Source organism: Drosophila serrata, unplaced genomic scaffold, assembly GCF_035046125.1.
Source record: "Drosophila serrata isolate PLE 108 unplaced genomic scaffold, ASM3504612v1 contig_376, whole genome shotgun sequence".
In the NCBI taxonomy this organism is placed as follows: Eukaryota; Metazoa; Arthropoda; class Insecta; order Diptera; family Drosophilidae; genus Drosophila; species Drosophila serrata.
The window spans coordinates 1765621-1789804 of NW_028257274.1; the positions used below are offsets into that span (position 1 = coordinate 1765621).

At 43.9% G+C, this 24184-nt stretch overlaps 4 protein-coding genes across 10 annotated transcripts in view; 2 read left to right on the forward strand and 2 right to left on the reverse strand.

The window, feature by feature from the left end:
* The window catches only part of Gprk2 (G protein-coupled receptor kinase 2), a 57489-nt gene extending 51787 nt beyond the window's left edge, over nucleotides 1-5702 (forward strand). The window contains exons 4-13 of the mRNA XM_020962244.2: nucleotides 335-430; nucleotides 502-622; nucleotides 691-1353; nucleotides 1520-1625; nucleotides 1700-1889; nucleotides 2386-2634; nucleotides 2706-2863; nucleotides 3390-3599; nucleotides 3707-3970; nucleotides 4032-5702. Coding sequence (XP_020817903.2) covers nucleotides 335-430; nucleotides 502-622; nucleotides 691-1353; nucleotides 1520-1625; nucleotides 1700-1889; nucleotides 2386-2634; nucleotides 2706-2863; nucleotides 3390-3599; nucleotides 3707-3970; nucleotides 4032-4124 — 2150 coding nt within the window. The 3' untranslated portion in view covers nucleotides 4125-5702. The remainder of the gene's footprint in view (nucleotides 1-334; nucleotides 431-501; nucleotides 623-690; nucleotides 1354-1519; nucleotides 1626-1699; nucleotides 1890-2385; nucleotides 2635-2705; nucleotides 2864-3389; nucleotides 3600-3706; nucleotides 3971-4031) is intronic.
* Loxl1 (Lysyl oxidase-like 1) overlaps nucleotides 1-7155 on the reverse strand; it is a 36461-nt gene extending 29306 nt beyond the window's left edge. For 4 of the 5 annotated variants that reach the window (XM_086839679.1, XM_086839681.1, XM_020962245.2 and 1 more), the window contains exons 1-2: nucleotides 6300-7155; nucleotides 5988-6234 (exon numbers count right to left, since the gene is read on the reverse strand). In XM_086839679.1, coding sequence (XP_086695805.1) covers nucleotides 5996-6234; nucleotides 6300-7155 — 1095 coding nt within the window. In that variant the 3' untranslated portion in view covers nucleotides 5988-5995. Of the gene's footprint in view, nucleotides 1-5927; nucleotides 6235-6299 lie in introns of those variants that run through there. The other variant, XM_086839678.1, reaches the window with a different exon arrangement.
* Nucleotides 7156-7268: 113 nt separating this feature from the next.
* The window catches only part of LOC110191391 (methylthioribose-1-phosphate isomerase), an 89107-nt gene continuing 72191 nt past the window's right edge, over nucleotides 7269-24184 (reverse strand). Inside the window, exons 1-6 of one of the 3 annotated variants that reach the window (XM_020962246.2) lie at nucleotides 13036-13307; nucleotides 11799-11949; nucleotides 8639-8874; nucleotides 8340-8566; nucleotides 8108-8271; nucleotides 7269-7825 (exon numbers count right to left, since the gene is read on the reverse strand). In XM_020962246.2, coding sequence (XP_020817905.2) covers nucleotides 7496-7825; nucleotides 8108-8271; nucleotides 8340-8566; nucleotides 8639-8874; nucleotides 11799-11930 — 1089 coding nt within the window. In that variant the 5' untranslated portion in view covers nucleotides 11931-11949; nucleotides 13036-13307 and the 3' untranslated portion in view covers nucleotides 7269-7495. Of the gene's footprint in view, nucleotides 7826-8107; nucleotides 8272-8339; nucleotides 8567-8638; nucleotides 8875-11798; nucleotides 11950-12017; nucleotides 13308-24184 lie in introns of those variants that run through there. The other 2 variants (XM_020962247.2, XM_086839683.1) reach the window with 2 other exon arrangements.
* On the forward strand, nucleotides 13827-14763 carry LOC110191210 (isochorismatase domain-containing protein 1). Its single transcript, XM_020961978.2, has 3 exons — nucleotides 13827-14088; nucleotides 14145-14354; nucleotides 14433-14763. Exons 1-3 carry the CDS (start codon nucleotides 13954-13956, stop codon nucleotides 14697-14699), a joined length of 612 nt encoding a protein of 203 aa, XP_020817637.2. The 5' UTR covers nucleotides 13827-13953; the 3' UTR covers nucleotides 14700-14763.

Here is a 24184-nt window from a genome sequence, read left to right on the forward strand (position 1 = left end):
TTCACATTGGAAATATTGTTTTTATGGCTCGTTGCAAGTGCAAATAAAACAGAATTGCCAGCATGAAGTTAAACCAGACTGAATAAGAGCTTGTCGATGGCACTGCAGAGTACCAATCAGTGCACCCGACTCCTTCTTCTCCAGTTTATCTTGGCAAAATGCTCACTTTACCACCTGTCCTTGGATCTCAGAGTAATCCCCCCTGAAAAGTGTGTGTTGGTTGAGAGGAATTAGAAATTCCATTCAAATAGTTTATGCATAAAAGGTCAATAGAGAGTAAAATCCTCAATAATTCTCTCGTCTTAATTGTGATTATTTTTATTGAATTTTTCAGGTGGTTCCGACAGCAACAAGGGAAAGAGCAAAAAATGGCGCAAAATATTGCAATTCCCACACATATCGCAATGCATAAACCTGAAAGACAAACTAGGTGAGGTCCCCAGGATTACCTACATTACATATGATCCTTATTAATTCGTATTTAATTATAAATTCCCTCAGATATAAGCTATGGCTACGTGATAGATCAACAACCCATTGGTCGTGAGCTCTTTCGCCTGTTTTGCGAGAACAAGCGGCCCGTTTACTTTCGCTACATCACCTTCCTAGATCAGGTGGTCAAGTAAGTTCAAGGACTACGCTTAATCCTAAATCGATTCCCAACTAATCTAAATCCTTTCCGCTTTGCAGATACGAAATCGAGTATATCGTGAACCGCATATTCATTGGCCATGACATCGGGCGACGCTTCCTGGATGTGGAGCCGCAGCCGGAGCTACGCAATGGAAGCGGTGGCGATGCCCTCGATGCCGAGACGCAGGAGGAGCTGCTGCTCAACAGCAGCAATGCCAATCCAACTGAAACAGCTGAGACTGAACACTGCAACAATACCACCGCCAACAACTGCAACAACATCAACAACAGCAACAGCAACACCACCACCACCACCAATTCGCACAGCAGCAACATCAATCACAAGAAGCTGGACACACGCAATCACAACGGCGACGATGCCACCGGGAACGGGAGCAACGACGACGGAGATGAGGGCGTCGAGTGCCTGGACAGCCACGATGACAATGGAGCGGAGAAGGGCGGTGGCGAGGGAGGCGGCGGCGGAGGAGTAGATGGTGGCGGTGGTGGAGTAGGAGTTGGTGCTGGGAATGGCACAACTGCCGGGGGATCTGCCGACGAACTCGTGCTGGACGTGCTCAACGATGATCTCATTGCGCAAGTGCGTAATAAACTCAATAGCGGCGGCAAGGACATCTTTGGCCAGTGCGTGACCGCAGTGAAAGCGTTTCTAGCCGGTGAACCGTTCCGGGAGTTTGAAAACTCGATGTATTTTCACAGGTGCGTTGGTATATAACTATAAGGAAAACTTTAGGGGAAACGTTAGGCCATCTTATAACTCAGTTATAAGTGTGAGAATTAAGTATTGCCATAATCGACTATCTTTAAGCGTTAAAAATAACATTTCATTAATTCGTTTCCTTGTTTTTCATGTTTCCCCAACCAGATACTTGCAGTGGAAGTGGCTGGAGGCACAGCCAATCACCTATAAAACGTTTCGCATGTACCGAGTCCTGGGCAAGGGTGGCTTCGGGGAGGTGTGCGCCTGTCAGGTAAGCCGGAAAATCACCACCTGTGGGCCTCTGACCTCGTTTTCATACGCCCTGTCGTCTCTTTGCTTTTGCAGGTTCGGGCCACTGGGAAAATGTACGCGTGCAAAAAGCTGGAGAAAAAACGCATCAAGAAGCGAAAGGGCGAGTCGATGGTGTTAATCGAGAAGCAGATACTGCAGAAAATCAACTCGCCATTCGTGGTTAATCTGGCCTACGCGTACGAGACGAAGGATGCCCTCTGCCTGGTCCTGACCATAATGAATGGTGGGTATTATCCACTTATTCCACCTGGCGATGCACTCCACCATGTAGCCAGGTGTCGATGGTTGGCCAGTTAGGGTTAATTAAGTCCAGAGTCTCTTTTTTTATCAGTTAATCCAGTTATTTTCCCATTCTCATTCCCATTCCCCAGTCCAAGGGAATGTCCTTCGCTACCAATTATCCGAGAGTCCGGCATTTGCATGCATTCATTAAAACGATAACAAATGCATGTGTAATCCATGCAATGATTGAGTTTGCGATTTTAATTAAATTCTGCTCATTCAAGCTGCTGCCACAATGCCTCTCTCTGTTTCCCGGAGAAGTCATCGTGCCAGCTGTCCTGTCCTGTCCCGTCCCATCCCATTTGTCCGTAAATCCGTCAATCGACAACCTAATTGAATTTGTGCACAAAAGCCCAGGCCGAGGCATTGTGCCAATATAAGGCTCTGGGACCTGTCATTGTTTGAGGAAGACAATCAAATGTCCTTTTCCCTTGCAGGCGGCGATTTGAAATTCCACATTTACAACATGGGTGGCGACCCGGGATTCGAGCTGGAGCGTGCCCGCTTCTATGCCGCCGAGGTGGCCTGCGGCCTGCAGCATCTTCACAAGCAGGGCATCGTCTACCGGGACTGTAAGCCGGAGAATATCCTCTTGGATGATCATGGCCACGTACGCATCTCTGACCTGGGCCTGGCCGTTGAGATACCCGAGGGCGAGATGGTCCGCGGCCGGGTGGGCACAGTGGGTGAGTAAATTGGAATTGATTGCCACTTAGCAGCATAGCTAAATTGGTTCGATTTGAATTCTTTCAACTAGGTTACATGGCACCCGAGGTCATCGATAATGAGAAGTACGCCTTTTCACCGGATTGGTTTAGCTTTGGCTGCCTGCTGTACGAGATGATCGAGGGACAGGCGCCGTTCCGGATGCGCAAGGAGAAGGTCAAGCGGGAGGAGGTGGACAGACGCGTTAAGGTAAGTAGACCTTACAGTCTAGACCTTAGTATATGACGCTCAAAAGTATAGGAATTTTATATTTAGAAAACCATCTGGCTATGTATATTTTAAGCTTCAGATGTAGGGGTATAGAAACATCTATGTTATCATTTAAAATTGTCAATCGATTTAAAGAATACATATATTTTTCAATTTCTTGAGGGCATAAGATCCCCAAAATGTTGTCTATACTCTGGTTTGGTATAATCATTAATATCAAAAGCTTGTAATGCAGTGAAGGAATCATTTCCGACCCTATAAATAATATATTTTTAGAAACGTTACATCAATTTTGTAAGAATTGATTTAAAAACTAAAATTAATTCGCCAAATGAAACAGAATATTATTTTATCTCTCATATATTAAAACGTTCACATATAGTATTAGTGTACTCAAGTTTTCCCCTAAAAGAAACCCATTTAAAATGCAGAAATGTAGGCTAAAATCCTTCCCTACTCCTCACATTATGCATTTATATTAATTTCAAATTTATACCATTCACAGGAGGATCCCGAAAAGTATTCGAGCAAGTTTAATGATGAAGCCAAATCAATGTGCCAACAGCTGTTAGCTAAATCGATAAAGCAGCGCTTGGGCTGCCGCAACGGACGCATGGGGGCCCAGGACGTGATGGCCCACCCGTTTTTCCACTCCACCCAGCTCAATTGGCGCCGGCTGGAGGCTGGCATGCTGGAGCCGCCCTTTGTGCCAGACGTGAGTTGTTGACTCATTTGCATATGAGGCACCGATATTGGCTTTGGCCGCCTGCTTGAAGCACCGACTTAAATCAATTTTTCCATCATCTTCATCATCATCCACAGCCGCATGCCGTTTACGCCAAAGATGTGCTCGATATTGAACAGTTCTCGACGGTGAAGGGCGTCAATATCGATGACTCGGACACGAATTTCTATACGAAATTCAACACGGGCTCCGTGTCCATTTCGTGGCAGAATGAAATGATGGAAACCGAGTGCTTTCGGGAGCTGAACGTATTCGGACCGGAGGAGTGCCCCACGCCAGATTTGCAGATCAATGCAACGCCCGAACCGGACAAGGCGGGATGTTTCCCCTTCCGCCGGAAGGTGAGTTACTAAGCTGAGTCTTAAAAGTTGATCCCCTTTAATAACCTCTCTCTCTTTGTAGAAGAAGCAACCGGCTCGCACACAGCCCATACCCATTCCCGAGCATCTGTTAACCACTAGTCACAGCGTGTCCTCCACGACGGTCGAGAGCTGATAGCATAGATTAGTCGAAGAAGCCGCTAAGCGGAGGACGGAGGAGCCTGGCGAAGATAAAGAAGGAGTCATCGTCGACACATAGCACAAATTGCGCACAGTTACCCCCCCAGATGGGGGGTATTCAGCCGAAGGACATCGTAGCACAACAATAACCTAACGCAATTACAAAACCCACAAAACTCAGTTGACGCGCAAAGAAGCATTTTTGAAATTGTATTTTTACATCAACTTTTCTAATGAAATTGCGAGCTGATTTCGATGACTACACACGCACATATATATATTTATAAATGTTTCCAAAAAGACTCTCCTCTCCATACAGAAAGAAAGAAAGCACACATTAGAGCGTTACTTAATTGAGAATGTGGTTTCGATAATTACCACTCACTAATCGACTTTGAGAGCTAATAGCACTTGCAGCGCAAAGGCGAACTTTTGTCACAGCACCCCCCCAAAAAAAGAAGATAATGTTACTTAAAATACGAGCGCTATTTAAATATCTATAAAAAATTGATCATCTAAAACATGCATTACCATCAACCAGGAGCTGTAGCTGAAGCAGCACCGGAAGCGGAAGCGGAAGCAAAGTAGAGGCAACGCCAGCAGAATAATTTGTAATTTTTGTAAAGTAGTTTGTGCTCAACGGGAACAGCGTTGGAAGATGCTCGTTCTTGTTGGCATTTGTAAGTTAAGCAAGTGACATGAATACTCGAAAACTTGAATGCATTTTTAACAAATACTTAACACACACACACACATGCTACTATATCTAAAAGCATAGATACGGACATACACATGATGTGTATGTGGATTGTACATTTTAAAAAGAAACCTATAATTATTTATAAACGACTTTTAATTTTTATTGCCGCACACTTTTGCTAAGCTTCTCATCTATATATTGTTCTTAAAGCCTTTTCTGTTGTCTAAGTTTAAGTTGGAGATATTACTGATATTTGTTTTGTCATGCAATAAATTTAACAACAACAAGTTATGCTAACTAATGCTAATCCATTGAGATATCGATGTCGGCTAGTGTCTAAGTTTTGTGTAAACGTAGCGTAGGCATTTTGTAATTAGCAACAAAGAATGAAAGAAAGAAAAACATGAAAACATGAAAACAAATGAAACCAATTGGAGAATTTATTATGTTAATATTGAAGATTAATTATTATAATTATTGAAATTGGTGGCAGTTGTGGGGAGTGCCCAGCGCCCCGGGGCGAATTTTAGTTTCAATTCATTTGATTTTAGGCACAACTAGCAAATTGTAAGGCATATAGAGATTGAGAAAGAACTACTACTACTACTACTACCACAACTACCAGCACAAAGCAGACAAGCGCCATCGGCCCTGAATCCCATTTAGCACTGCAGCCACAGTAAAGTAAAAACCAAACCGAGCAAGCGCCGAAATATTTATCTTTAGCAATTAAAGGCATATTTATAGAGAGCATCATGAATACCAGATATACATACATACACATAAATAAATCTATTCTGTAAGCGAAATGATACAAGAATACAAAAAGTCAAGAGATGAACATTCAGAAACAATAAACGTATTTAACTACAACCTAAGCGGACTTTCTTTTTGGGTTTATGAGGAACGTGTAGATAGGTTATACCCCATAATTTTGGCTAAACCTGGATCCTAGGATGACCCTAATCAAAACTATTCCTTTCTCTGCATTCATACAACTTCAAAACTTTATAATTATGGATCAAACCCACCCAAAACTAGTTTCCCCAAATCTTTATAGTTGTTTTGCTACTAGGAGCAGTGATAAGTCCCCCGAAAAGTATGCCATAACCAAGAAATATATTTACCACCACCGCCTAGAACTATCTTACAACTTACATCAAAACTCATTTCCTAAACCACAAGGGCGAACGCCGACAATTGTAGATCCTGGTCGTACTGCTCACTCCTGTGTAATCGAGAAGGCATTCTGCTCCATTATTCTCATAGGAGATCTCTCCAAGCCGGTACTCCGGATTAAGGGCCACCCGGAGGATGTAGCGACGATTTATAGGCACTTTGGTCACATCCACCCATTGGCAATCCAGGACATGCGTATAGGTATCAGCACAGCCCACAGATATGCCTGCCAGGAAAAGAAAATTTTATATTAAAGACAATTCAGGAAAAAAAAAAAGTCCACAGACTTACCCTGGGTGGTATTCCCGCAGGTGTACTTGGCGCGGACACCTGGCTGACAATCGGTGTCCATTAGGCAGAAGGAGGCCTTGTGTCCTTGGGCCACCTTCCTGTATTTGAGATCGTACACATCGAAAGTGGCAAACACGTTCATGCTGTGGTAGTGGCGGTGACACTGATGCCACACCCAGTCCTTGTAGTTGGCATAAGGACTCACATCGGCAGTGCCCACATTGGAGGCCTTCACGGAGAAGCGCAACAGGAGCCTGGCTGCATTCGGCTGCGTCCTGCGAATCTCATAAGCATCGGCGGACACACAGTGCTCTTCCATGGCGCAGGTGAGACGTGACATGGGTACTGCGTCCAGGCGGGCGGTCTTCTCGATATCCGCCAGTCCAATCTCGAGATCAGCTGAGTGGCTCACGCAGGCCACCACGCTAACATTGTGATTTCGTGCATTACAAAGGCTTGGGTAAAGAGATTCTCGCGTGCATTCGGCTAACCGAGACTCTGTGCCCCGGCAGAGAGTTCCCACCATGGCCCAAGGATGCTTCTTGTTGTCCCCATGCTCCGTGCTCAGCGTGGCCTTGGAGGCGTAGCCCAGACCCAGTTGCCTACAGACTACATTGCCCTCACGCATGCTCCACGACGTGCTGCAGATGGTGCCCCATGTGGCGCCGTAATCGAAGCTCACCTCCACAAGTCCTTCTCGAAGTTCTTGGACCCCTCCAAGGGCTGCCTTATTTGTGTTCAGGCGCACCAGCATGTTCCTGTAGTTGTTCTGCAAGTTTAGGCCACTGTTGGCCCTGGACTGACCCAGCACCAGCAGCTGCAGCAGTACGATCGTCAGCAGGCGGTGTGATTCCATGGTGCTCCTGCCACTTTCTGGTCGGCGTTGATCCACGTTCAAGCTGCTTTAAAGCCGGCGGGAACAATGCTCCCAAAAAGGGGAACAAATGGTCGAGAATGGGGCTACATATGTAGGAGGTATATTGTGCGTTGTATTTTCCCAGCGGCCGACCCACATCTGCTAGGCAGGCGGCAGGCGTTTGTATACAAAACTCAGCTGGCAAAATGCCTATTCCGAGCGCGCGAGTGTGCTCTTGTTTTTCGTGGTTTTTTTTTTTTTTGTTTTGCGGTTCTGCTTCTGTTTCGGTTTTTTTCGGGGGTATGGAGTGCATTCGTAAACAACAATCTCTGTGCGCCTGTTATGAGTAGAGGAGCTTGTTGATCGCCTCTTTCAGTTCCGCGGGCTTGAACACGCCCCGCTCTGTGATGATGCCGGTGATCAGGGCGGCGGGTGTCACATCGAAGGCGGGGTTCCAGCAGTTGATGCCCGGCGCAGCGATGCGATGCTCACCCACGTGCGTCATCTCTCGATCGGGCCGCTCCTCGATGATGATGTGGTCGCCGCCGGGTATGGCCAAATCGATGGAGGTCAGCGGGGCGGCCACATAGAAGGGCACATCGTGATGCTTGGCAACCACGGCGATCTGGTAGGTGCCAATCTTGTTGGCCGTGTCGCCATTAGCAGCCACCTAGAAAAAGAAAGGATACACAATTAATATCGATTTGTGGGGGGGATATATACAAATAAATACAAGATTTTGGAACATTATAAGCCAATCGATTCGCCATAAAACTGGACTATTTATAACCAAGGTTATTTTTAGAATGATTTAAAGATTATGAATATGAATTGACTGCAGAATGCTTTCCAACAGTTAATAGAAATCCATAGATATTAGGTATTATTATTATTAGATAGGTATTTGTTCCAATTCGACTCGTCTGGTGAATGTTTGAACCTATTTACTTACCCTATCCGCTCCCACAACAACTGCAGCCACATTCTTAGCCCTCAGGAGAGCAGCCACCATGCTATCCAGCACCAGGGTGGCGGGGAACTTCTCGTGGACCAACTCATAGGCTGTCAGGCGTGCACCCTGGTTATAAGGACGAGTCTCTGTGCAGTAAACGTGCTCTAAAAAAGAAAAAAGTAATTATAAGTAAGGAGTTCTAAGGTTTATTAAGGCAGTACCAAGTACTTACCCAACTTTCCCAGCTCCGCCAACTGACGCACTACGCCGAGTGCTGTGCCGTATCCAGCAGTAGCCAGGGAGCCCGTGTTGCAATGGGTGAGTACTCGAACTCCCGCACCCGCTGGAGCACCAGATGTCTTTGCAACCCGCTGTAGAATCGCCTTGGCGCCATGCGCTCCAATGGCCCGGTTATCCGCAATGTCTTTCTTTAGCATCGCTTCGGTGGCACTCAGGAATCTTGAATGGGAACATGCGATACGTTGGCGGCACCGTCTTGCTTGTTTAGCGACCAGTTTGTGTGTGTGTTACCTTTGCTTCATTTCGCCCACGTCGATGGTCTCATCCTTGGTTAGGTCATTGGCCAGGACAAGCAGTTCATCGGCAGCGATTTTCATGTTAACAGCCGTGGGTCGGGCCGAGACCAGGTAGTTGAGCTTGCCTTCGACCTCTTGGCGCAGCGATTTCTTGCTGCCAAACTCCTCGGGATGGATTTCCACGGCCAGGGAAAGGCAGCCCACAATGGCAATGGCGGGAGCACCACGAACCTGGAAGGAGAGGGAAATTAATCTATTAGTTATAGTTTTTATAGCAGAAAATTGAAGAGATTGATATTATTAAATGTATTATTAAAAGAAAAGGAAACTTCGGAAAGCGAAAAGATTACATATCCTTGCAGTTTGCAATTAAATTAAAGGATCGAGTCAGAAATCGATCATAACTAAGGTTATATGACAATTAATTCGAAAATTCATAGTTTCAAAACACCATAACTAACTCAATAATGCATTAATTTCAATTCGGAAAGCTTTCCTATGTTAGTTTTTATAAGGTTTATACATCTGCATACTTAATTACAAATTTTAGAAAACTGAAATTTTTGCCAATTTTTTAAAATTTTAATGATGTAACCCCTTATCAAATTTTCAAATTTTCGAAAAAATTTCAAAAATGTATTTTTTCATCGGACATGGATAGATCGATTCGGCTGTTGATGCTGATCAAGAATATATATGGTTTATAGCATCGGAAATGAGTCCTTCACTCCGTTTTAATCTTCTGACTGAAGCTATACTCTGCAAAAAGGTATAAAAACAGACAATTTTCTTAAATAATCTAAGTTTTCCAAACATCATAATTAAGCCAAAATAGCATTAATTTTGATTCGGAGAGCTTTTCTGTGCAAGTTTTTAAAGCACTAACAAATCTGCATACTGCGTTTGTTGATGCTGATATAAGTTTCTGACTAAAATTATAAAAAACCGCAAAAAGGTATAAAAACAGACAATTTTTCCGAAAAATCATAGTTTAAAAAAACTCATAACTAAGCCAAAAAATCATTAATTTTAATTCAGAAAGCTGTTCTATGCTAGTTTTTAGTAGATTAACAGAGCTACATACTCAGTTTTCAAATTTAAAAGATTCAATTTTTTGTCAAATTTTGGCAATTTTAATGATGTAACCCCTTATGAAATTTCAATTTTCGGAAAAATGCCAAAAATTGATTTTTCGACCGAACATAGCCAGAACGACTGGGCTGTTGATGCTGATCAAGAATATATATGGTTTATAGGGTCGGAAATGACTCCTTCACTGCGTTACAAGCTTCTGACTTTAATTATATTCCTCAAAAAGGTATAAAAACAGACCATTTAAAAAAAAAATCAAAGTTTTTCGGACATCATAATTAAGCCGAAATTGGATTAATTTTAAATCGGAAAGCAGTTCTATGCTAGTTTTTATTGCACTAACAAATCTGCATACTGCGTTTGTTAATGCTGCTGCCAGTTTTTTTTTAAATCATAAAAACCGGCAAAAAGGTATAAAAACAGACAATTTTTCCGAAAAATCACAGATTAAAAAAACCCATAACTAAGCCAAAAAATCATTAATTTTAATTCGGAAAGCTGTCCTATGCCAATTTTAAGTAGATTAACAAAGCTGCATACTCAGTTTTCAAATTTAAAAGATTCAATTTTTTGTCAAATTTTGGCAATTTTAATGATGTAACCCCTTATAAAATTTTCAATTTTCGGAAAAATGTCAAAAATTGATTTCTTGACCGGACATGGCAAGAACGACTGTGCTGTTGATGCTGATCAAGAATATATATGGTTTATAGGGTCGGAAATGATTCCTTCATTAAGTTTCAAACTTCTGACTTAAATTATATCCAGCAAAAAGGTATAAAAACAGACCATTTTAGTGAAAAATCAAAGTTTTTCGGACATCATAATTAAGCCAAAATAGCATTAATTTTGATTCGGAAAGCTTTTCTGTGCAAGTTTTTAAAGCACTAACAAATCTGCATACTGCGTTTGTTGATGCTGTTATAAGTTTTTGACTAAAATTATAATAACCTGCAAAAAGGTATAATAACAGACAATTTTTCCCAAAAATCATAGTTTTAAAAAACTCATAACTAAGCCAAAAAATCATTAATTTTAATTCGGAGAGCTGTTCTATGCTAGTTTTTAGTAGAATAACAAATCTGCATACTCAGTTTTCAAATTTAAAAATTTAAATTTTTTGTCAATTTTTAACAATTTTAACGATGTAACCCCTTATAAAATCTGAAAATTTTGAAAAATTTTCGAAAATTTATTTTTTGACCAGACATGCCTATATCGATTCTCCTTTTCATGCTGATCAAGAATATATATGATTTATAGGGTCGGAAATGACTCCTTCACAGTTTTTTAAGCGTTTTACTAAAATTAGGGTATAAAATCTGAAAAATGTAATAAAAAATTGGTTTAAAATAAACTCTAGACATATACAAGCAATTTAAAGCCAATTAAAGCGAAAGATTTTCAAGAATTTCAGCGACAAGGCAGATGATGTAGATTATTTTGTCAAACAAATGTTAATCTGGCCTGCCACAACACAATTATAGGAACAATATTTACGCTTAAGCGATCGCTGTGGCCGCCAGAATCGGAATCCCATTAGGATTGTGAAAGATTCCCCCGTTTATTTAATGTTAATGTATAAAGTTTTCTTTTTTGATATTTGTAATGTCATGTTCTATAATAAGATAAGACCAGTATTACAGTAATTAGTGTGATATTATTCCTCAGGGAGAGCGAGGAGATTAGGCGACTGCCAGGCCTTATCAGGTGAGGCGTACAAAGTAAACAGTTTACATTATATTATGTCGGCTGCTTCACGTGATAAGCCGCGTGCTCGACGACCAATGGAGCATCTGGGGGCATTAGCCCAGTAAGAGCCCCTCCTCGGCGGCAAGTGACGCCCGAGGAGGAGTGGTTTTATTTTTGGCAAGCGTTTTTAACAAATTTTTAATTTCAATTATGTTATTTATAGCCGGGCAAGCTAGAGACGACAAACGACAAGCGTTGAGCGATCATTGCACAGATTAAGCAGTGTACCAATAAGAAATTTTAATGGCCTCTGCCGGAATGTTGCCATTAGTGGCCTCATAATGGTTCTAATAGCTGGTATCCCTCCTCACCTGCATCTTGTTAATGACCTTCCAGCCGTCCTCCACACCGCGCACGGCCAAATACTTGGACTGGACGGGCAGCAGCAGCTGATCGAGGATCTCCAGGCTGCCCCGTGAGTATTTGATGGACTGCAGACTCATCTCTCTGGTTGATAGTTGTCTGGAATAGAGGAGAAATTTGATTAGAACGTGACATAATGGAGAAGAAGGCGGTGGAGGACAACCCACTCTTTCGGCTGCCAATGAAGCACAGCCCGTGCGAATCGCTGGCAATTTATCAGTTATTAATCGAAATGATTTCGTAGCTTTTCAACGTAGCCTTCTGACGATCACTGAGCAACTAAACGTGCGGCGCTGTCTTGCTTTTTGGGGGCCTCGAAAGAGTTTTGCGGCTCTCGAGCGTGGCGAACATTGAGAGCGAAAGCGATGAGAGCACCGGAAGAGGAGATACACGGATAAAAATATAGTTTCACATTAAGAACTAAATGTTTTCTTCAAGAGGATTAATTTTAGACGAAATTCGAATTTAATTATAGTCTAAGAGAGGCAGAGTTTGGACCATATATATCCTTGATATAAGGATTTAAAGAAGCATCTTTGCTTGACTTTTGAGAACAAGTTCTTTACCCTATTTATAAAAGAATATTCCGAGTAATTGAACAATTGTTTTCAGTGCCGTTAGAGGGCTTTGGTCTTCCCATCCCCATCCTCATCCTCATCCACATCGACATCGACATCGACGATCAATTCAAGTTGACATCGGCTGTGGCGCTGCTGCTGCTGCTCCTCTGCCGCGTCCCCGATTGATAAAGGCTTCTGCTGCCGCTGTCGCTGTCGCTGCTGACGTCGACTTGGCTTGTTGACATTTGTGAGGCGAATAGGGGGGAATCGGGGGAAGGGACGCGCGTAATAATTAATCGTGCTGCTTATCTGTCGCCACTGGTTATTAGGCAATTTTGAGCGAGCATTAATTTATGCGGCTGCAATTAGTTGCGAACCGCGCCGTGACAGGAACTTTTGCTTGGTCCTCTGCCAACAGAGAGGCGGATGAGGGAGCCGAGGATGGGGGACAGTAGTCCATTAGGTAGCCCCGTCCTCCTCGTCATTAGCGCGCTGGTTCCGTTTTGCGGCAGCAACCGGTGGTTGCCGTGAAATAACCTCACCCACAGCATTCGCGTACACAGGTGAGTTGGTTATGAAACACTTCGAAGGGGTTACATCTTCATTAACCACCTCAAATACTCACCTGTTGTGTTCGATTATAGTGAGTTCCTTAAACAATTAATAAATTCCCTGACTTTGGCTTATTTCAACTCTATCTCTACCGCTCTCGCTCCAGTAACAATTTTGCCGGCTGTGACGCCAAAAGAACGTGGCACGTGTTTGTTGCCTTCATTAATTATTTAGTAGTTTAAATGGGAAAAGCTCCACGTTGTTTATAAAAAGCCGCAACAGTAAATAGAAACTAGGGCTGTTTAAGATGACAATAACAATTTATCGATATATCGATGATGTGATAATGTTTTGAACAACATTCTGTTATTTAACATTTTACATCTTACTGTCTATATAACCCTTTTTCCACGTTTCTCATTTAAAAAGTAACATGTATTAACGAACTGCTCCATACAGCGTAAACTAACAGAGATCTTTCTCGTGGGCTGTTGGAGCGAACTAAAAATTGGAGCACTATCGATATATATTGTTTCGAATCATCGATTTTTTGCACTATCCATGTTTTCTAACAATTCTTTTGTTTTATACTTTACACGCCTATAGACTGCATTTTACACGATTACAATTGCCATAAACTATTCCTAGTATCACCTTCTACCGCAAGAGGGCGTACGTTGCCTATAAAATTCAAGCTAAGCGGTCAGAGGGAGCTAAATAAATATATGATATATATTAAAAAACTTCAATATTGATGAAAAATATTTATAAATAAATATAAAAGAATACAAAAATTTAAATAAATATATAAAAAATTAAGTATTTAGAATAGAATTTACTTTTAATAGTTGAAACCCCTACATATTATTTTCGAGTAACTACCGACAGAGGTCGCTAGTGCTTTCGCGCAAAATTCAAACGTGGCAAACATTCATAAACTTTATCTAACAAATACTTCACTATTTTCATTACGAAATTCGTAGAAATAATTATGGCGAAGGCCTTCGGATCAACTTTATACCGCTTGGTGCCGGAGAAGACCGTCTTCATGCTGTGCGACGTGCAGGAGAAGTTCAAACCGGCGATACCGCTGCTGGGTGCGCTCATCGAGAACACCGCCAAGCTGGTGAGACAGCAAAAGTGACAGAATAATGGTCGGGTTCTAATGCATTCGCATTCCAGCTGGCGGCTGGCAAGGCCTTGGGAGTTCCCCTTCTGGTCACCGAGCAGTATCCCGAGAAGTTGGGCAAGACGGTCTCCGAACTGAACATAGAACATGCCTGCACCAATGTTGCCAAGACCAAGTTCTCCATGCTGGTGGATCCGATCCACAAAAGCATGTCTGAACTCTACGGTGGCAAGCCCAAGACGGCGGTGCTCTTTGGCGTGGAGGTGGGTTGTCCTTTCAAGAGGGGATTAAGGGATAATTTGGAATACAAATGAATTATATCAAATTTCTTACTCCCTTAGACCCATGTGTGTGTGGAACAGACTGCCTTTGATTTGATAAATGAGCAAATTGACGTCTGGCTGGTGGCCGACTGCTGTGCCTCGCGCCTTAACCAGGATCGGGATCTGGCCATGGAGCGACTGCGTCACATCGGCTGCACCATTGCCAGCTCGGAGAGCGTGATCTTTAACCTGCTGGGCGACAAGGAACACAAGGCTTTCAAGGAGATTACTAAGCTGGTGAAAAAGGTCTCTGCGGACATGGAGCTTTGGCGACCGGGGAAATGACCCAGGCGGCTCCTTTTATGTCAACTTCTTCTTCTTTTGCTTATTAAACGATCCTGAGATCGCATATGTAGAGTGTGTTTTCCCTGGGTATGGGGGAATTATGAGAGAAGGACCCACCGGTAGGGCCGGCTCCCTGTCCTCGTCAACTCATAAACATCTCGGCCAAGTGGACAGCTGAATGGAGCAGGGAGCAGCAGCTGGAAGCTGGGAGCTGGGAGGCGGTGGCATTTGGCGTTGCCCCTTTTTGCCTAAGCGGCGCCTTATAAGCCCCATCAACAGGCAGTGGAGCCGGCGCGACATCGATAGATGCAATAGATGCAGATGCGGACGCAGCTCCTATACAGCTCCTGCCAATTTATGCAATGACTTTGACTTGGCTTGGAGCTGCTGGCCCGGGACCACTGGAATTGGCTGGCGGGGCAGTTAAATTTTATGATGCAATCGCTACAATCTCCAGCGCCCATCTAGCCATCTTCCATCGGCGCTGCAGGCAGCCACAGAACCCGAGAGATCCAGCGAACCAACGGAGCAGACATCCTCCGATCCTATCCGAGCCAAGTGATGGTGACAATGTAGGCAGGCGTCTGATTGACTCATAACAGGCCACGCAAACATCGCGATCTTGATCGCCATTTGCATGCCAAGGAGATCTCCGCCTCCGGCAGCTGGCAATTTATTTGCCCAAGCCCAACCCCAACCCCAATCCCAACCCCAGTCCCAGGTTTAGGTTCAGGCTCCTCCTAAACCACTCTCGAGTGCAAACTGATGGCGATGGCTGTTCGGCACGCGATAAGTCAACAACTTATCCGAGTTCCCGCCAGATCTCTCTCCGATCTATCCAATTAGGTAGGCCTCTCCGGTGTCGCCTTAAATCCGTCCAAGTGAAAAGTGAATTGGGCTAACGGCAATGTGCGTAAACGCTGGCTTCCTCCGCATCCAAGCTCCACTTACACTTCTCCCAGGAGATGCTTTAATATCTGGCCTTGGAACGGGTTTCTCTATGCATATTCTTCGCACTTGGCATATTAATAAATTTTGTGTTTTTCTCCTTCTTTTTCTCTGCCGCACGATAAAAATAAAACGATGATAAATCTGTGAAATTGCCAGCTCGATGTGCAAATGAACTTGCCGATCGATGCTCTGTGGCTCCATTTCCACATCCACTTCCAACCTCCTGATCCTCTCAAGCTTCTATGGCTGTGGCTGTGGCTGAGGTGAATCGATGAACGATTGGCGCTGCTGCCAAGGGAATTTATGTGCTGGCAATCGAGCAAGTGGCAACTGTGGACACGCTCATAGATCAATCCAGGGAGCAGCAAGACGAAGTTTCTATTCCCTGGTCCGTTCGTTGGGGCCATAAACAAACATGGATTAAGTAAAACCGATTCCCTAAAATTAAGAAATTTATCAAGGCGGCGGCATCCCTGGGTCAGCGGCCCTGCCCGCTCCGTCGGTTTCCATCACAAGTTAATCCTCCCCAGAGAGTGGTGGAGTAGTGTCTGTGTAACCCATTTGAATGGGGTATTTAAGGCCATGTTGTCCGGCTGGAAATTCCTGCAACTCTGTTGCCAACTGTGTTGACAAATGTGAGAATGCCGGGCGGCGCTTCAAAGGGGTCCGTTTCAAGCGCTCCTTATGGCTGCAGCCGGTGCTGCCGCCTCTCTCTGCTCACTCAGATTGCATAATTTATGGAGCCGCCTGCCCAAATTAGCCAAAATCTTGCCCCAGGGCCCACAACTGCTGCCACATCTCTCCCCCATTAATGAGACAACTAATGAAAGATCGCTTGCATTTCCCACACTTGGCGCAGTGAGTGTAGTTGGCGCTGCTCCTCTGCCCGAGTCTTGGTCTTGCCTTTCTCATGCCACAATTAGTGCAATCATTTCTCCATGCTAATTATTCGTTTGTTCTTCAAAACACCGCTCTCCAGTGGGGGGGCGTGGCAGCTGGCATCGGGCTAGCGGTCATAGGGAAATTCTGAATGTGGTTTCAGTATCCATCCCGTGCTCCAGGTTTCCGCTTTACGTCACCTGTTAACCCACAAATGCATGTGGCCAGTGACCAGCAATTAGCCGGTCGAGATCTGTATCTGCGGCTGCTAAGTGGCTGCGAGTACGTCTAATTAGCATATGTATATGGCACTCGGTTATGCCGCATCCCAACGGCCACTCGAATGGGTTTGGCCGCCTCGCATTTCTCTGGTGCCGCCCCAGGCCAGGAGGGTGTTTCTGGGTGTGAGATGCCCAGGGCACACATATTAATTAGCCTCGACTCCACTCCACTCCACTCCACCTCCTGGTTATGATTGCCAGCCTCGGTTGCGGCGATAATCGTCCGCTAACAAGAAGCCGGGAATCTGGAAATGCGTGTGGAAGAGCATTGCCCCAATGCGAGATGCGGATGGAGATGGAGATGGAGTTGGACTTGGAGTTGGAGATGGGTTCTTGGGTCTTTTGGGTAACATAACCGAGGATTCGTGATATTTCACTTAGTTGCCATCCAATCATTATGTAATTTTTGGCCATTTTTTGTCCAATTTTCTTTACATTCTTGTTAAGCTAACAAGATCGCAGAGAGAAAGAACAGTAAATCATGTTCTGGGTCTTAGGTTCTTTGTGGTTTTTTGTTGAAATTCCCACAAAGATTTGACCCCAAACATTTGCAGTGAAAAACTATTTGTTTTTTATGTTAAATAAATGTGAATTAAACATCTAGCTAAGTAAAATAACCAATTAAAAAATGCGTATTATAAATTATAAAACTTTGTTCTAGTTTCCAGGAAACAACAAATGAATTAAGTCACAGAACTCGGAATACAAATTCATTAAAACAGTTAACTTCATTTCCCAACTTCCCAGATTAATCTGTAAGATATTCTGTAAGACATAGTTTCTCCCAATTGCAGGGTAATATCTTAGCAAGCAAAATTCCTTCCAGTGAATCCACCTGTTCCACCAAATTGAATGGTCAGGCAGCACAGGGACAATGGGTCAGCTCCGGCTGCCTGTCGTCGATTGGGATCGCCGCTGTTTATTTGTAGCTTGTCTGAGATCGCTGGAACTAGATCAGGCGGAGATATGAATGCTGTTTACACCGTGTCTCCAAATGTTTTCTCTCAATCCCAGTGCTATCTTCACTTTTATCAAACAATGCCGCAGTGGCAACAATGGCGCGACAGTTTGAAAAGTAGTGAAAGGCCAGTGGTCACTAGCCAAGAGGTGCAGATATGTTTGGAATCCAGAGACCTGGAGGAAGAACTGTCATATATATAGTACATATGACTAATTTGCTTAAAAGCCGGGCACAAATTCGCATTGTGGGTCAGCCCACAAAAGACACCGAATTAGATTTGCAGAAGTTTATGCTGAATATTCGGGCCGAGTATTTATATATATGGGCAATTGGCCAACAAAGGCGGCCGAGTCTAACACATTTGCGTGCTTTATGGCCGCTCCTCTCTCTCTATCCACTCTACTCAACAGCAATCACAGTGACTTGGGTTTTTCTGTTATTTTTTTGCTTGGAATTGCAGTTGCAGGTTTGCCATGTTTGGCCATTTCACTTGTTTGGAGCTTCTTCTCTCGGGGGAGGGCGAACAATTAAATATGCGCCATGTGCACTTACTTTCTAACCGAATTAGCATATGTTTCTGGCTTTTGGATAACCGCCTGCACATTCCATCCTGCGATGGGGTAAAGAAAGTGACAGAGAATGACTAGGACGTTGCTCTGATCGATTGTTCGACCTCGCTTCGGCTTTCGCTGACCCAGCCCGAGTCCCGAAAACGGGTAATCCACTTGATTCAAATGTCAAAGGCTGTGCCCGTGGCTCTCCAGCTGGTTCCACAGCTCATCATAGTCCGACAAAGTCTAGTGTCACGACTGCCCATAAACACCTAGTAAAAATTAAAATGATCGAGTGGAGCGCGGCGCCGGACGATGGTTGTTATTAAATCGAAGCAATTTGTGAGTGCGCCGCCAACAAAGAAAGCCGCGACTCTCGAGATTTGCAATTGACCGCTGTGGCTGCACTTGAGCTGAAAAGTGAAGTTTTCATTTGGGCCGGCAGATTCACTTTCTTGTTGAGAAAAACAACAACAAAGGAGGTGGGTCTGCCAGAAGCCACCACGACGACAAGTTGGACTCTAGAAATGGGCTAACGATAATGGCCAAGTAAGGGCTCGAGCATTGCTCTAATTGGGCTTATTAAAGGTTGTGGCTGCTGCTGCTCCAGGTCATTGCCAGACGACTCCCACAAAGTTGTAAGCTTGCTGCCGCTCTGTCAAATGCATTCAATTAAGGTTAATTTATAGCCACTTCCCATCCGTAATTACCAATGGGCCACGAAAATGTGTCAGTACGTTGGCAAAACTCTGCGGTTATGATTTGTGAAGAGCTCTCTCGGCCATTGTCCAATTCGGCTGGCCGTGATTAATGGAGTGTGTGGCTGCTGTTTGCTGGAAATTGGCACACTCTGCAGCGGTGGTTAGTAAGTAGTGGTCGGTGGTTGGATGTAGGTGATGTTACCACCGCTCATCTCGTGTCCAGTTAGCCGGCTCTTGTAGGCCTGTCAGGCGGCAGCGCAAAACTGACAGCTAACATTGACAACCGGCGACGACGACGACGACAACGGAATGGATAACAAGGGGCTGGCAAGGATCCGAACGGTAGCCCATGTTGGACATTCAAATGGTGGAATGACGACGTTCTACCTGTGTATCCGAACCTGTGTGCCTGGGTGACCCATATCAGTTTTCCATTGTGCCAGCGGCGGCATCTCAGCTTCTCCTCCTGGCAAAAGTTCAGGGGGTCGCGGACAGAAAAATTTGTTGGCATATGAAAAGTGAAAATCCCCCAGGCCTTGGGACCCACGCTCTGGATTGAAAGACTGACTAACTGACTGACTGACTGACTGACCGAGCGATTGAGCAAATGAACGGTCTGCCTGCCTGCCGGAGCGGCAAATGAAATGTGTTGACAGTGAGATCCAAGAGTGAAATGGAGAGGGGTTTTCAGGGGGCAGGGAGATGATTTTCCTATGCTGATTTCCACCAAAACTGCAGCAGCTGCTAGCAGGCTGCAATTTGGTGGAAAAATCAAAAGTGAAGGCGTTGCGGGAGATCTTCTTCTTGGCACAAGGCTTTCATTAAATTTCCAACTGAATAACTTATGGAAGCAAACACAAAGCACTCGAACGACTCAGTACTTTTCACTCAAATCCGAGTGCATTTCCTTTTGTCTTTGCAGTCTGGGAAACGGGTTTTCCTTTGGTCCAAAATGAGTGTGCTTTGTGCTGAAGCTGTGCTGGGCTGGGATCGGGTGTTGCTCTTTATTTTAATTTGGTTGAGCAAAAATATCCGGGCAGAGTGCTAATGAGACATAATGACATACCAGACAGCCGGTCGAGGACTACTTAATCATTTCTTCCCCCCGGATGGGGTTCGCCTTTGTACCCTTTCCCCCTTTGAGATGCCACTGCCGTTGCTGTTGCCAATATTTCCTAATATTCGCAATCATTTAACTTAATGTGCGAACATTAATTTTCCTTGCCGAGGATGCGAATGCGGCGGCCACTCCGGATGGGTGCTCCTGCTGGCAGGCGGCGGGCAATCTCCGCTGGATCTTGCCGCATCCATCGCTGGGCAAATAACCGAACACGATATTCACTAATGAGACTGGGTAACGCAATGTGGGCGTGTCGCCTCCGGCCTTCGTGAGCGGAGCCAACAACAAACAATTCAATTTCCAAGGCCCCGCAGCAGCCGCCCAAACGCAAAACAAAGCCATCTCGGAATCGGAATCAGAATCCGAGGAGCTCGTAGGGAATCGGTATGGGGGATAGGAATAAAACATTTGCAATTTATAGCTTAATGCATGCAACGTGCGTCAGATTGCATCGCCAGATATAGCGACTATAAAGCGGAGTTCCATTGGCAATAAGGAGGAGCAAGTGGCAGTGTCAGTCAAGTCAGTGCTGGCAACTGGAAAATTAATTTTCCAATCTTAATAAGATGGTAATGCAAGAGAACTATAAAACTTGGGAGTTTATGGTGTTATCTTGCTTTAATTTAAATTCTTTTGGGGTGTTTTTATAAAGCTAGACACCGGGAAATCCTTCTAAACTAAACTTATTGAAAATTTTCAGAGTTTCTTCAATTATATTCTAATATAAACTATTGTAGTTTATAAAATTCCTATGTGAAATCATAACCATTTGTTTTTATTGCCTCACAATCAGTTGAATCTGATAAATATTAATGAAGAATTTATTAAAATATATGGATTTATCCTAAAAAATGACAAAATGCCTGCACTGGCATCCAAAGGTGGAAGTGGGAGTGCCTTCAGAGGTGGAAGTGGGAGCCATCGGACAGCCGGACACTCAAGACTTGAAGGCGAAGCCGAATCCCAAGCCCGATCTGCCGTATTAAGTTTCACTCTGCGGTAGCAATTTGTCACTCACAAATAAAGCATTTCCCATTGCAGTTGCTCCGAGGAGATTCTCTGATTCTCCAGTGCCCCGGAGACGGAGACTGTGAGAACCGTCAGGCGAAGAGGCATCATTAAGTGCACCGGCCCAGACACTTTTCAATGCCACTTGTGTTGACTTTTCAACCCAAAAGCGAAACGAAATGAAACGAAAACGAAACCAGAGAGCCCGTCCCGTGAAAATGAAAATGATTCCAGTAAAAAAAAAGAGAAAATGCGGCAAGTGTGTGGGCTATTCGGTATTCGAGTGTGATACCTGATGGCTGTCACTCAATTCCGGCCAGCGGAGACCGACTGGGGCAAGGGCAATCGCAAAAGGCTTAGAGACTCAGGGTTTGACCGAGTCACTGGGTGAAGACAATGCCAGGGGAAGGAAGCAGTAATATGTTTAACATAACAAAATATTAAATTACCTATAAATTGACCTATAAAATCTTTAGAGAAATCTATAATTCATTGACATTCTTTGAATCTTTGTTTTCATATGACAATTTTGACGACAAATCAAAGTTTAAAATACTCATAACTAAGTAAAAAAATCATCAATTTTAATTCGGGAACCTCTTCTATGTTAGTTTTTATTAGGTTAATAAATCTGCATACTCAGTTTAACATTCTAAAAAATAACAAATTTAGTCAATTTTTGATAATTTTAATGATGTAACCCCTTATAAAATTTTGACATAAAATTGAAAAAAAAAAACTTTTTTTCTCCCAAAGACGACTAAAAAATTTCAGCAGTTGATGCTGATCAAGAATATATATGATTTATAGGATCGGAAATAACTCTTTCACAAGTTACAAGCTTCTAACAATGAAAAATATTGAAAATATAACATTTTCCTTTGGGAAGCCCCCAATTATAACGTTTAACTTTTAATAACAAATATTACCAAGTTCTAAAGGCTTTCTCCCAGTTTAATTTGAATGGTTTATCAGTTAAGGACTTAATGTTTCTATAACTTGATTGAATATAGCTGGTTTCTAGACTCTTATCACTATAATTTCTTACCCATTAAATAATCAATTTATCGTTTATTCTCTCTTTTATTTACCTTGACTAGAAAAACTGTAAAATAAATAATATAATGTCTTCATTTTTCGTATTTTGATGGTCGCCCAAGGCTAAAGGCATAATTTCCCGATTTAAACTAAGCCAAAACTAAGCCAACGATCTCTTCGACAGCTGAGACAAAAGACTTAGGGCACAAACTTGACCGGAACGCACTTGATGCGTTTCGCGGCTTTTAGTTGTTGTCTCTCCGTTCTCGACCATTTCTCTGGCCACTTCAAAGCCGCCGCTTAACACAATGAGCTGCGAGCTGCTAGCTGCCAGAGTCTTAGCCCACTTTGAGCAGCGAAAAATCAACATCGAATTATGGCAACAACAAAATCGCAGTCAACAGTCAGTCGTTGACTATGGCTGGTACAACAAGTGGTACAAGTACAAGGAGAACACCAACCCGAACTCGAACCCCAAGTCTCACCCCGAGATTCTAGGCTGTCGAACATTCTGAGCGCACGCGGTGAAAGTCGTCGACTTCAATGACAAGAATTTCTGGTCTTCATAATGACGCTTATAAATGTTTTTATGGCAACAGCTCAGCCGCAAGCACAACAACGCAGAACGACCATGGCTCTAACTACAATTTGGCATGTGCACCATTTATTAGAGTCATGCAAAAGGCAAATTGGCCGCTTAATTGCTCTGTTTCATATTTCACTGCCATATAAATAATTTTCTACCAATCTGTGCGTCGCGTTGCACTCTTCCGCATCTCTGCTGCCATGTGGCAGGTGTATTTCAGTTTGTTGTTTGATTAATCTCGCGTATCGATGCTGAGATCTGCGCAAAATCGATGCGATATGCGGAAAATGGATATCATTAATCTGTCAAATTGAAAATAGAAATATGCTGCCGAACCGTAATCAATTGATCGAGCGTTTAGCCACCGATAGCGGCCACAATTTGTGTCAACGCCAGCTTACAGAGATCGGTCACGAACACGAGATATATCTTGTTCAATCAGAGATCTTAAAATGACAAGTTGCTGTCGATGGTAGGAGATTTCCCAGGAGAACTGTTACTTAGGGGGGGCAACACACAACCGCCTCTTCCGTCTAATCAAGCAAATATTGCCATATGCATATATGGCATCGATTCTTCGATTGCTTCCTGGGTTATGACTTCTGCGGCAGGGGATAATGCCAAGAATTAGTTGTGGAAAAATTAACACCATGCGGGAACGGCATTGACCACAAGGCTGATTGTTCTCGGAGCTGCAGAACTGAAAACAATTTACGGGAACCGTACGATCAGTGGCAAAGCTGCTGGCCGGCCAGCTCTCGGCCAGCATTCTGGCCATGCCACGGCCATTGGCCAGCTGTTTGGCCAAGTGCATTGACCGCCTGCAAATTGCACTCGCTGCACAAATTGATTTGAATGAAAGCTAGGGTCCGCAGTGCTCCCCAGAGGATGCTGCCGGTGGCTATTTACCATTTTCCATTTACTGTTAGCTCATCTCTGATTGATTTCTGCTGCCGCTGCTGCCTCTGTCACCTTTGACACCTTTAGCGGCCAACGGGTTGGGCCTGCTTGGACGGAACTCATCATTCGGCAGCTGGGAAATCGAGAACGATCTCGGATTGGGAACGGGAACGAGGAGAGAAGGCAGGATGAGCAGGAAATACCAGAGATCAATTGGTAAAATATGAAATATTGACTGCAATTGAGGTCTTGTCCAAGCCAAGGAGTTGTGTTTGGACTAGGCTTTCACAGCAATGGTAAATAACTCAGTATGCCATTGATTTAAGGAGTCAGAGAAAGCTGACAAGGCATCTTTCACAGGCTAAAGATCCTTTAAATGTTCACAGCAATGATGACAGTAGGGAGAAATCCAAATAGCTTTGATTGCCAGAGAAAGCTCATTCATTAACAGGCATGTTTCACAAGGTAAAGATCCTTTAAATATTAGCTACGTGAATGCTGATTATGGT

Excerpts from the sequence above, each read along its gene's own strand:
- LOC110191210 (XM_020961978.2), top strand. The coding sequence starts at position 13,954 with ATGGCGAAGGCCTTCGGATCAACTTTATACCGCTTGGTGCCGGAGAAG. Across the intron at positions 14,089-14,144 it reads TCGAGAACACCGCCAAGCTG|CTGGCGGCTGGCAAGGCCTT; the intron begins GTGAGACAGCAA and ends TTCGCATTCCAG. Across the intron at positions 14,355-14,432 it reads CGGTGCTCTTTGGCGTGGAG|ACCCATGTGTGTGTGGAACA; the intron begins GTGGGTTGTCCT and ends TTACTCCCTTAG.